Here is a 13,982-nt window from a genome sequence, read left to right as displayed (position 1 = left end):
GATGCCTCAGATGGCCTAGGAGGAATATGCTTTGCTTTAATAAGCACTAGGAAATTACGTTTCCTAAATGTTCAAGCTGAAAGGATGGTTGATATTAATAAGTGTTTGCATATGGCGGGACGAGTTGTAAAATAGGAAAGTTTGTTTTCATTTTTTTCTCTTGACATAGTCAACAATACTGATCAAGCATTGACTATATGCCAGCCACTGAGGAAAGTACTAGGTATTCAAAGAAAGGTAAAAACACATGATCTGTGCTTTCAAGGAGCTCATATTCTAATGGGGGAGATAACATGAAAGCAACTGTGTACATATAAAATATATATAGCGTGTACAGAAGGTCTTTTTAGAGGGGAGGGACCAGCAGCATGTTCCCCCATTCATTTATTCAATTAAGCATTTAAGTGACTGTTAGCTGCAGGAAATATGGAGCCCAAAACAAAACAGTCCTGCCTGCAGAGTGCTTATATTCTATTTGAGGGGAAAATAAGTAAATACAAAATTTATATGAGGTTACAGGCACTTAACCTTTTCATCATAGGATCTGCTATGTCTTTTACGTTTCTTCTAAATTTGCCATTGTGACTTTTCCTAGAAGTACCTACATTTGAATACCTCCTTCCTCTCCCTCCCTCCTTCCCCCCTCCTCTTTCTCCCTTTCTGTCTCCTCTTCCTGCCTCCCTCTTCCTTTAAACCCTTACCTTCCTTTGTGTTTTGGTTCTAACGCAAAAGAGCAGTAAGGGCTAGGCAATGGGGGTTAAGTGACTTGCCCAGGGTCACACAGCTAGGAAGCATCCAAAGGCCGATCTGAGTCGAGGCCCTTCCATCTCTAGGCCTGGCTCTCAATCCACTGAGCCATCTAGTTACCTCTATTTACGTAAAGCATTGTCTTTTAGTAGAGGAGAAAGGCAGTGGAGGTAGGAGGTCATTTTGGGGAGAGGGAGCCATGACAGTCTGATTAAGTGTCCTACCAAGAGGAAGGAGAGGCTTTTTCTACAGGTCCAAGGAAAGGGTTATAGAAATTAAGCCAATTCCTTGATGGAGAGCAATCAATCAATCAATGAATCATTCAACATTTGTTTATTTATTTATTTGGAGCAGCATGTGTTGGCAAGTGTAGACTTAGGTGAGAACCAGGCATGGGAGAAGGGCACAGGCTCCCCTGAAAGGTGCATCTGTACATATTTTCTGCTTAGATTCTTAATCCCGTATAAGCATGTAAAACGATCCCTGTGTTACATGATGAAAACTGAGCCTATGGTATTGTGACTCTAAGCTCTTGCTCACTCCCAACCACAAGTGAGCTCTGCACCTGTGAGGCACTGCCTGCTTCCCACGCACTCAGAACACCTGTTCCATGCTCTATCTCTTGGTGCAGACCCATTTGTGCGGATCTCCCAGCTGAGGCAGTGGCATTGCTAGCTCAGACAGATATTTTCTGGGTTTCTTTTCTTTTACTTATAGGGTTAATTTTTGGGGGGGTGGTGGTGGTTGGTGGTGGCTAAACATATTTTCTGTATTTGTTACTATGCCTTCTTTTTAATGTATTTTCCAAGAAGGAAATTGGATTTATTTAGATAACCATGGAAAAATAGCATAGAGTAGCAAAGTCAAAGAGGGCTGAGGAGTTGAAATGTAGAGGGAGAATAAGAAAAAAGATGGGAAGAGAAATGGAAAAGGAAACAGGAAGAAAAGATAGAACAGATGAGAAAGGAGAAGAGATAGAAGGAAAAAAAGAAAAATTGAGAAGAAAAAAGCTAAAAGCTGGAGATAAGAAAAAAAGGAGGTAGTTTTAGAGAGAGAAAGATGTGGGTTCCAGTTCTGTCTTTGACATATATTGGCTGTGTGACCTTGGGCATTTCACTAAACTAAGTCCAACAGGGAACTCTCTAAGGCTATATTTACAGAACAGTTATTGAGTTCTATTGGTATAGGCAAATTTCTTACCAGAAGAATCCTGTATCAATGAAATGAGAAGTCTGGTCCAATAACTCCCCTTCTTTGTCCCAAGAACAAATAAATTAATCTGACAAACCAACAAACTTCCAACCAACAGCTGTGGCACTGGTATATACCAAGAGATCAACCAGTTTCATTGGTTTCTTATTTCTTCTACGATCAAATGCTTTATTTATCTTTTAAAGCCCTGTACATCTGGCTCCAACCTATCTTTCCAGTCTCCGTGGGCATGACTCTCCCTATAACCTTGGAAATCCAGTCAAACTGGCCTTCTCTCACATGTTCCTATGTATGTCCTTCACATGGGACATTCTATTTGCAGTCTCTTTGGTCATCCTGCATGCCTGGAATGTACACCCTCCTGGCTCTGCCTCATAGAGTTCCTTTCTTTCATTTTAGATGTAGCTAAAGCAACATCTTCTGCATGAGACTTTTCTTGATCTATTAGTGCCCTCTTGCCCAAATTGGTCTGTATTCGGCTGCATTTTATTTTACTTTATACTGAACACACATACACACATACTTTCCCATTAGAAGAAAATCTCTTTAAAGGTAGAGATTTTTTCATTTCTTGCTTGTGTCCCCAACAACTAGCACCAGCACTGGTGGACACTTGGAACTTTTGAGATCTAAATGTTTCAGAGGACTTAGGAGGCCTTGCAGGCAGAGGATGCAACATCACTGAAATGGCACTTTCTGATTGGAGAAATCCATAAGAAAGAATATTGACCGGAGCATTTGTGATTCATAAAATTTACTGTAATTAGTATCTTTGGAGAAGAGGAAAGTGTCAAAGGGGCAACTGCCTGGATGAGAGGAAGGAATCAAGGGCACAAGAAGATGATGACGTTGGCAAAGAAAAGTCACCAATTTGTCTGGAGATGGCAGTAAAGAATCAGAGTGGGGGATTACTAGAGCCGGGTTTTCAGGGATAGAATAGAGGAGGAAGAGATAGCTACAAATGCTAGAATAAGATTATTTTAGAGATTGGAAAGGGTGATTCCTGTATTAGGTAAGCAGCTTGAATAATAGATCAAGGGTCTTAAACCCAAATAGACATTTGTTTGAATTAATCTAATCACTTCCACCTATATATATATTTCCTTTCCCAAAGAATCGTTAATCTGATTACATATCTGTCTGAGCAAAGGTATAAAAGATTGTATATCATTATTATTATTTGATGGCAGCGGGGAAGGGGGAGTAGTGCTAAAATAGAGTTTGATAGCCTTAAACTAGATAGTCTTTGTCTTTCAGATTCTGAGACCCAGTATCTTATACCACTCATTGAGATAAGATCAAAATGGATATAAGATCTAGACATAAAAGGAGCTGTCATAAGTAAATTAGAAGAAAAGGGGCAGATTACCCATCAGATTTATGGATAGGAGAGGAATTTAGGAGCCAACAAGAGAGGGAATTCATCATGAAGTGAAAGATGGGTAATTTTGAGTACCTTAAATTGAAAAGATTTGTACAAATAAAAACAAATAAATAAAAAACGAGATAAGACGGAAAGCAGAAAATTAGGAAAAAAATTTCATAGACAGCCTCTCAGAGACCTTAAATCTAAAATATATGAAATGGATATATTTGTAAGAATAAGAGCCATTCCCCAAATAATAAGTGGACAAAAGATATGAACAGTTTGTTTTTGGATAAAGAAATCAAAGCCATATAGGCATATGACAAAATTCTCTAAATTGGTTAGAGAAATGGTAGACCTGTGAACTGATTCAACCAGTTTGGAGAACAATTTGGAATTATACCTAGAGAGTTATAAAACTCTCTATACCCTTAGACCTTAGACCTTCTTTGTGGTGGCAAAGAATTGGAAGTTGAGGGGATGCTCATCAATTGGGGAATGGTTAAACAAATTGTGGTGTATGATTGTGATGGAACACTACTGCACCATAAGAAGTGATGAGCAGTCTAAGGGGAAAAAAAAACTTGGAAAGAACCATAGGGGATACATTTTTTTAAAATGCTGATGTCCAAGCATGGGGCAGAGGATGTAAATACAAGCAAGCAAGATGATTCTTAATGCAGGAAGACAACCCATGCCCATTTCTGGGGCAGGGAATGTGAGGGGGTTTGACTACCAAATCAATGGAACTGCTCCAAGACATAAATTATCAGTCATTTCCTCCTGCTTCTTCAGTAGGTATAAGATGCAACTAAGAAGCAATACTGAGAAGGTTTGTTAGGTGCCTGGAGATAGCTAAGCATAAACAAGTTTATTATCCTGAAGTACAGAGGGAGCTCCCATTAGAGCTAATAAGAACAACACAGACTCTCCCCTGAGCCTGGGAGCTGACAGGTTGGTGTGTTATGGCTAGGGATGAAAAGATCAACAGACGGGGACAATATGGGCTACTGGATTTTAATCAAGAAAAATATGACCTTGTAGGCCAAGTGGGATGCTAATGTGAAAGAAAATCAATCATGAAATGAGCAGACACTGAGAGTGTGGAGCCTTTTTCTACATTTAAAATAGAAAGTTGCTTTGGGGAAGTTACTGAAATAAAGCCTGCTGAACCATCAGAATAGGATAACTTATTTTATTCTTTTACAACACGTTACTGATTAGGTGGCCAGACTTCCAGGACACCTCTTCTCTTTTGCCAGGACCTGACCCTACCACTTGTTTTTCTTCACAGGATCACAGAATCAATCATAGGTAGGTAGTGCAATAGAGAGAGCACCCAGCCTGAAGTCAGGCAGACTTGAGTTCAAATCCAGCCTTCAGACACTAATTGTGTGACCCTGGACAAGCCATTTAATCTCTGTCTCAGTTTCCCCAGGGAACAGTAATAGGACCTCTCTCCCAGGGATGCTCTGAGGACCAAATGAGGTAATTATTAGAAAATAGCACAGTGCCTGGCACATAATGAGCATCATACAAATGTGTTTGCTATGATTACTGTGGAAACAGGCTCATAGAGGGGGCAAAACTTTTCTGAGGAAATAGTATGGATGTGGAGTCACAGGTTTGAATCCTGGTCCTGTCACCGTGCCCCATATGACCTTGGGCTTTACCTCCCCAGACCTCAGTTTCCTCGTGGATAAAATAAGAGTTTCATGAGGAATCTCAAGTCTTTGGATACGAAAAGACATTCCATGAGATCTGAGCCTCTCTTTTAAAAGGGAGGTGTGTCTTCTTTCTAATTGACCTGACAGTATAGCATTTGGACTCTCCTTGGCAACTCCAATCTAAGTTCTTCATTAGCACCAGTGTGCTTTATTGCCTTTCTTGTTCAGCCTTGTTCTTTTCTTCCAATCCTACAGGGTCCTGTTTATACCTCCGCTCCTCTATAAAGCTTTCTGGAACTATGCCAGATCACAGTGATCTTTGCTTAAAGGTTGCAAGTTTCTAGATTTGGAAAATAAAGGGTCCTTAGAAGTCTCTGAGTCTAATACCTTCATTTTACAGATGAGAAAACCAATACCCTGAGAAGTTAGGTGATTTTCCCAGGGTCACACAGTGAGTGTCAAGGTGAGATTCTTTCTGACTTCAAGCCCAGCACTCAATCCATATGATACTGCTCCATCTTCTAAACTCCTAGAATATTACTGAGATGTGGGCAAGAAATTGCGGACCGTATTGGTATTGGTGGTGATTTCATCACTGCTACTGATCAAAAGCAGGGACTTCAAAAGAGATAGGTAGACATGGGCAATAAATAGGCAGCTAAAAAACTGGTTTCTGAGGCTTGGATTTAGATTTTTGGATCACGGTTTATCGTATAGGAATTATGGACCCCTAACCAGGGATACAGTGCAATTAACAAGGGTTAGTAAAAACAGATTTGCTTAGAGTCACCAATTTAATTTAATTTAAAGTGAAAGGAAAGACAATTGCCTCTCTCTCTGTCTCCACCATGCCAGATATTGTAGAAGTCTACAATGTAAGAAAAAATAGCAGTTGATATACAAAGAAATTCAAAGGACCCAAGATCTAAAAAGAAAGCCAGTAATAAAATCTGTGGCCTCAGATGTAGCCCCCAGTAGTGACAGTGAACTCCAGAATGCAAGACCTCTGGATAGCCATTAACTTAGAAGCAATAAGACACATAGTTTTCCCCTCAGCATGAACTCAATTCATTTTTCACCTAAGTTAGATGTCCTGCCAGGAATCACTGGTGCAAGAATTCCATGAGAAACCTAACTAGGGAGTCGCCCATTGACATATTGATCTATTACCTATAGAAACTCCTATTGAGAATCACTGAAGTAGTTCATTCCCATTATCCTTATCTTGTGAATCATTCCTTATCATTGTTTCTAATCCCTTTACCTACGTCATTTACCCTATTAAGTGTAGATCCCAACCCATTAAACTTTACCACTGCTCTAAGAGACTTGTCTGTGTGGTTGTTGGACAGGATTAGTTCTACTATAATACTGAATATTAAACCCAGATCCATCCCTTTTACCCTGGTAAGCGACCTATGATTGGTGTCCTGAGAGCTGGACCTTTCAAGATGTCTATATACAAATAATATAAAATATGGGTAACAAACAAGGGAAAATAGAGATCTTAATTCAGGGAAGCAATCTGACCTCAGAGATAGAATGGGTGACGGCATTATGGCTCTGGAATATTCAAAAGGGAAAGCATACGTGAAAAAAAGTAGGTTCGAGTATTATAATTTATTAAGAAGATATCATATGAAGAAACCCAGGACTGAACTGGAAATGGAGGGGATACCCATCAATTGGAGAATGGCAGGACATATTGTCGTATATGATTGTGATGGACTACTACTGCTCCATAAGGAATGATGAACATGTTAAAAAAAAACCAACTTGGAAAAATCTATATGAAATAAGGAAGAGTTAAATGAGTAGAACCCAGAGAACATTAAATATAGCTACAGAATTAATATTTGAAGATTAACTTGTGAAAGTCCTTCTTCAATGAACTGAAAAATAGGAAACACAAAAGATATAATCTCTCTATATATATATTAAAGAAAAAAAGGAGAAAGAAATCCAGGATCCAGGTGGGTAGTATGGTGGATAGCTTTTGGGGCAAAATCAGTGGAGGCAGAAAAAAGTGATATTATCTATAACTTATACTAGAGACCATCTAGACTAGGGGTCCTTACCCCTTTTTTTGTGTCATGGATACCTTTGGAAGTCTGATGAAGCCTGAGGATCCTTCTCAGAATGTTTTGAAATAATTGGATGGAATGCTAACTTTCAGTTAGAGGTCAGTGAAAATAAAGACACAATTTTCCCCATACAAGTGCTCCCTGTCCATAGACCACTTGTGGGGATATGTAGGCCCCAGATTAAGAACCTCTGATTTAGATAAAGGAAATATAGTAGAAATTTTGGCAACAGGTCATAAATCTGGCATAGATAAATTATACATCAAGTGTCAGGGGTCTTCAATTATCTAGACATCTGCTGGAGAATTCTCTCTTTCAAAAGCAGAGGATATAAGAATTTTCTTACTTAGCTTAATGATAATTTTATCTTTCAAAATATGGAGGAACCAATATGGGGAAATTCTATTTTGTATCTTAATCTTAGTGACAGAAAGGAACTGGTTGTTGGAATTGAAATAACAGAATCTTTGGGTAGGGATAGGGTAGAACTAACAATTCCATTTCAGAATACTATGTAGTATATTGTGTAGATAGAAGAGAGGAAACAGGGCATAATTTAAAATGCACCATATATTTTGGGATAGGATGTTTAAAAGAATTCAGAGAAGGAATAATAGGTAGGATCCCATCTATAGGAAAAATTATCTCAGAAGTGATAGGAAGCCCTTAAGAATGAAATTCTGAAGACACAAAGAAAACTGATTTTAGTAGTAGGTAAAGGGAAAGTTGTCTAGAGACTAATGAGAATTTAGGGAACTTATATAACTTAGAATTTAAAAGACATATGTAGAACATGGGAGATTATGGAGGATTTATTCAACAAACATTCATTATGTGATTACTCTGTGCCAGGCACCACAGTAGAAGCTGAACATACAAAGACAAAAATGAAATAGTTTCTGCTGTCAAGGAGATTACATTTTAAAGCAGTAAGTGCTATATAAATGTTAGCTATCATCATCATCGGAATTAGATGAAAATAAAAAAAAATGCACTGGATAGTCGGAATAATATTAGGAATATTAAAATTCAGAATAGACTGATGCTAACAAGGAGAATCAAGGACACAAATAGGGGATTTTTAGCTGTATAAAAGGAAAAAGAATGATCCAAGAAGGGAAAGGACTACTGCCAGAAATGTCAAGGTTTATAGGTAAAACTGTGCAACTCTTTTGTTTCTGTTTTTTTTTTTTGGCAAGGAAAATGATCTTTGCTCTGGAAAGGACAGGACAAAAATGGTTAGAAGGGAGGCAATAACCAAGATGAGTTGGAAGAGAGAAAGAAAACACCTAACTGTTAACTATCATCAGGCCTAGATGAACTATAGCTACAGATGCTTAAGGAATATGATTATTGAGACACTGTCATTGATTTTTGAAAGATTTCTGAAAAATGGGAGATGTACCACAGAGCTAAAAAAGGGAAAATCTCCTAATTTTCAAAAAAGGAAAAAGTTTGCAAGCTTTAAGACTATGATTTCAGGGAAAAATTCTAGAACATACTGTTCAAAGAATGGATAGTGAACATTAGAAAATTAAGTACACACAAAAAGTCAGCAAGGTTTCATCAATTCTAAATCATGCCAGTCTAACCTTATTAATTTTTTTTGACAGGGTTATTAGGCCATTATATCAAGGGAGTACTACATGTAGAATATACTTAGATTGCACTTCAGTATTTGAGCCTCTCCAACAAAATAGAGAGATGTGAGATAAATAATAATGCAATTAGGTAGATTTAGAATTGGTTGAATGGATGGATCTAAAGACTAGTTGGTTATTAATGATTCATTGTGGAGAGCTCCACTAGAGCTCTATGCTGTCCTTTGTGTTATTTAACAATTTTTAAAAAGGATTAGCTCAGGGGTTTTAAACCTGTTTTGTGTCATGGACCCCCTTGGCAGTCTGGTCAAGCCTGTGGACCTCTTCTCAGAATAATATTTTTAAAAGCATAGCATAAAATGCTTAGGATTACCAAGAAAATTAATTATTTTGAAATAAAATTTATCAAAATAATTTCATCCCACTTACTAGCTGTGTGACCCTGGGCAAGTCACTTAATCTTGTTTGCCTCAGACTCCCTCAAAAACAAACCAACTGAAGCAAGTTCACAGAACCCAGGTTACAAATCCTGTCTGACTCAGGGGTGGCTAAATTGCACAGTGAATAGAGTGCCTGGCCTGGAGTCAGGTTGATCTAGGCTCAAACCTGGCCTCAGACATGTCCTAGCTGAGTGATCCTGAGCAAGTTAGGTAACCCCAATCGCCTATCCCTTACCTGTTCTTCTACCTTGGAACTGATAGTATCGATTCTGAGACAGTAAGTTGAGTTTAAAAAATGTATGGAATTTAGAGAACTGCATGAGCAAAGACATGGATATGGGGAAATGAAAGGTATGTTTGGGAAGGAATGAATTAATGGAGATGAAAGTACCTTGAGAAAGCTGTAATAAGATCCCTGAATCTAACCTACTCGATTACGCTCACCCAACATAGTTCCTCCTGGGAATACAATCCTAGAGTGAGTCACTTGTGCATGTTCATTGCTGCCCTGGCCCATTTGTGGCTCTTAACCTAATGGCTCCTTAGCTGATGAACATCAGCTGGTAAATTGGAAGTTCTATTGGTTCATCATGAAAAAAAAAAGATCCTATCAACAAAGAAAGGCGATGCTAATTTTAGCTCAAGTCACCAACAGGTAGGACAATCTTGTGCTATGTAGCATGTTATAATGAGATGAACTTTCAAGCCATATCAGGGCATGTTAACATTTTGGGCATGTGCTGGTTTACCTCAGGTACGTTGCACAAATACCGCAGCAGTTCACCGATGTACTGTATGACTGTCACTTTGTATTTTCTGCAGTCTTCCCAAAACTGGCTGGCTGAAAATTTGGTACGCAAAGCTATGGTAGCACCTACAAAGCACAGAGAAGATGAAGAATTGTCATCTAAGTGGACAATAAAGAAACTCAAGGGTGCTTTAGCGCATTCTTTTCAAGTGAATTTTCCAGTATTTTCTTTGCTAAGTGAAAATTCAAATGTTAGCATCTTCCTATATCCATTTATCATAGTATAATTGGAATCTCAGAGAAAAAAAAAGAGAATGCTTAGAAACAAAATTCTTTTTATTGTTTGAGCTTTGTTCTCCTTGATACAAAAAATCCCAACGCTTGAAGAGAAGATCTTTAAAGAAAGACTTCACTAAAATTCTGTTATGAAGTCTTATCATGGTAGGGGGTGACCATGAGTTGTCAGAGGTTTTGCCAATTGAGTGTGAGCTTCATTGAGCTGGAAAGACTTTAAATCTGCACCCAGCAATGGACTGTTTGTCATCTGAGATCCAATTTAACTAATTTCTGGGAAGCTCATCACTAAATAGGGGTGTGTAATTAGAAATCTGTTACCCTAAAAACTGCATTTCCCAGGAGCCCACTGACTTCCTGTCATTAAGTGGTGATGTAAATAGAGAGATATATTGGGTGGGGTTCCTGGTCTTGCTCTCTTTGCTTCCTGGTTTGCAACTGCGGTGGAGTGTGGCTTTTGAATAGGTAGATTGGCCATGGACACATGTTTTTTTATTTTGTTACCTTTTTTATTTTGTCACTTCTAATGATCATTAATCAATCTCTTAAAATATAATAATTTTTTAATTTGAGATTAATTTCAATTTTTACAGGGGGCAGCTAGGTAGCATAGTGGAAAGAGCACTGGGCTTAGAATCAGGAAGATTTATTTTTACAAGTTCAAATCCCACCTCAGATGCTAGCTGCATGACCCTGGGCAAGTCACTTAACCCTGTTTGCCTCAGTTTCTTGACTTGTAAAATAAGCTGGAGAAGAAAATGTCAAAATCACTTTTTATCTTTGCCCAGAAAGCCATCAATGAGGTCACAAAGTAATGGACCTGACTGAAATGACTTAACAACATCAACATCACTAACTAGAATATTGGTTACTAGGTAATGAATGTTTGGCTAATGCTTGGAAACTAAGGTGGACTGTCTATTAATAAGTCTGCAAGTTGTGATTTGCACCGTGGAAGTAATATTCTAAATGTGATGAATCTTTTTTTTTTTTTTTTAATATTATTTTATTTGGTCGTTTTCATACATTATTCACTGGAAACAAAGATCGTTTTCTTTTCCTCCCCTCCCCCCCCCCCCCCCCCCCCCCGCCTTTCCCTCTCCCATAGCCGACGCATGATTCCACTGGTTATCACATGTGTTCTTGACTCGAACCCATTTCCCTGTTGTTGGAGTTTGCATTATAGTGTTCATTTAGAGTCTCTCCTCAGTCTTATCTCCTCCAACCCTGTGGTCGAGCAGTTGCTTTTCAGCGGTGTTTTTACTCCTACAGTTTATCCTCTGCTTGTGGGTAGTATTTTTTTTTTTTAGATCCCTGCAGATTGTTCAGGGAAATTGCATTGATACTTATGGAGAAGTCCATCACCTTCGATTGTACCACAATGTATCAGTCTCTGTGTATAATGTTTTCCTGGTTCTGCTCCTTTCGCTCTGCATCACTTCCTGGAGGTTGTTCCAGTTCACATGGAATTCCTCCACTTTATTATTCCTTTTAGCACAATAATATTCCATCACCAACATATACCACAATTTGTTTAGCCATTCCCCAATTGAGGGGCATCCCCTCATTTTCCAATTTTTGGCCACCACAAAGAGCGCAGCTATGAATATTTTTGTACAAGTCTTTTTGTCCATTATCTCTTTGGGGTACAAGCCCAGCAGTGCTATGGCTGGATCAAAGGGCAGACAGTCTTTTATCGCCCTTTGGGCATAGTTCCAAATTGCCCTCCAGAATGGTTGGATCAATTCACAACTCCACCAGCAATGAATTAATGTCCCCACTTTGCCACATCCCCTCCAGCATTCATTACTTTGCATAGCTGTCATGTTAGCCAATCTGCTAGGTGTGAGATGATACCTCAGAGTTGTTTTGATTTGCATCTCTCTGATTATAAGAGATGTAGAGCACTTTTTCATGTGCTTATTAATAGTTTTGATTTCTTTGGCTGAGAATTGCCTGTTCATGTCCCTTGCCCATTTGTCAATTGGAGAATGGCTTGATTTTTTGTACAATTGATTTAGTTCTTTATAAATTTTAGTAATTAAACCCTTGTCAGAGGTTTTTATGAAGATTGTTTCCCAATTTGTTGCTACCCTTCTGATTTTGGTTACATTGGTTTTGTTTGTACAAAAACTTTTTAATTTGATGTAATCCAGATTATTTATTTTGCATTTTGTAATTCTTTCTAATTCTTGCTTGGTTTTGAAGTATTTCCCTTCCCAAAGGTCTGACATGTATACTATTCTGTGTTCGCCTAATTTTCTTATAGTTTCTTTCTTTATGTTCAAGTCATTCATCCATTTTGAATTTATCTTGGTGTAGGGTGTGAGGTGTTGATCTAAGCCTAATCTTTCCCACACTGTCCTCCAATTTTCCCAACAGTTTTTATGAAATAGTGGATTTTTGTCCCAAAAGCTGGGATCTTTGGGTTTGTCATATACTGTCTTGCTGAGGTTGCTTGCCCCCAGTCTATTCCACTGATCCTCCTTTCTGTCTCTTAGCCAGTACCAAATTGTTTTGATGACCGCTGCTTTATAATATAGTCTGAGATCTGGGACTGCAAGACCCCCTTCCTTTGTATTTTTTTTCATTAATTCCCTGGGTATCCTTGATCTTTTGTTTTTCCAAATGAACTTTGTTATGTTTTTTTCTAACTCAGTAAAAAAAATTTTTGGGAGTTCCATGGGTATGGCACTAAATAGATAGATGAGTTTGGGTAGGATGGTCATTTTTATTATATTGGCTCGTCCTACCCATGAGCAGTTAATGTTCTTCCAATTGTTCAAGTCTAGTTTTAGTTGTGTGGAAAGTGTTTTGTAGTTGTGTTCATATAGATCCTGTGTTTGTCTCGGGAGATAGATTCCTAAGTATTTTATTTTGTCTTGGGTAATTTTGAATGGGATTTCTCTTTCTAGTTCTTGCTGCTGAGCTGTGTTGGAATTATATAGAAATGCTGATGACTTATGTGGGTTTATTTTGTATCCTGCAACTTTGCTAAAGTTGTTGATTATTTCAATTAAGTTTTTGGTTGAATCTCTAGGATTCTTTAAGTAGACCATCATGTCATCTGCAAAGAGTGATAATTTGGTCTCCTCCTTGCCTATTTTGATGCCTTCAATTTCTTTTTCTTCTCTAATTGCTACTGCTAGTGTTTCTAATACAATGTCAAATAATAGAGGTGATAATGGGCATCCTTGTTTCACTCCTGATCTTAATGGGAATGGATTTAGTTTATCCCCATTGCAGATGATATTAGCTGATGGTTTTAGATATATACTGTTTATTATTTTTAGGAATGACCCTTCTATTCCTATGCTTTCTAGTGTTTTTAGTAGGAATGGGTGTTGTATTTTATCAAAGGCTTTTTCTGCATCTATTGAGATAATCATGTGATTCTTGTTGGTTTGCTTGTTGATGTGGTCAATTATGTGGATAGTTTTCCTAATGTTGAACCAGCCCTGCATCCCTGGTATGAATCCTACTTGATCATGGTGGATGACCCTTCTAATCACTTGCTGGAGTCTTTTTGCTAGTATCCTATTTAAGATTTTTGCATCTATATTCATTAGGGAGATTGGCCTATAGTTTTCTTTCTCTGTTTTTGGCCTGCCTGGCTTTGGAATTAGTACCATGCTTGTGTCATAAAAGGAGTTTGGTAGGACTCCCTCTTTGCTTATTATGTCGAATAGTTTGTGTAATATTGGGGTTAACTGTTCTCTGAATGTTTGATAGAATTCACTGGTGAATCCATCAGGCCCTGGGGATTTTTTCTTAGGCAGTTCTTTGATGGCTTGATGGATTTCAATTTCTGATATGGGATTAT

General features: G+C 38.1%; 1 protein-coding gene across 1 annotated transcript in view; it reads right to left on the bottom strand.

The window, feature by feature from the left end:
- SLC27A2 (solute carrier family 27 member 2) overlaps positions 1-13,982 on the bottom strand; it is an 87,656-nt gene that overhangs the window by 26,235 nt on the left and 47,439 nt on the right. The window contains exon 4 of the mRNA XM_001369902.5: positions 9,867-9,991. Coding sequence (XP_001369939.1) covers positions 9,867-9,991 — 125 coding nt within the window. The remainder of the gene's footprint in view (positions 1-9,866; positions 9,992-13,982) is intronic.

The sequence above is a fragment of the Monodelphis domestica genome, chromosome 1 (genome assembly GCF_027887165.1).
Source record: "Monodelphis domestica isolate mMonDom1 chromosome 1, mMonDom1.pri, whole genome shotgun sequence".
Taxonomy (NCBI): domain Eukaryota; kingdom Metazoa; phylum Chordata; class Mammalia; order Didelphimorphia; family Didelphidae; genus Monodelphis; species Monodelphis domestica.
This window is presented reverse-complemented; position numbering and strand designations above follow the sequence as displayed.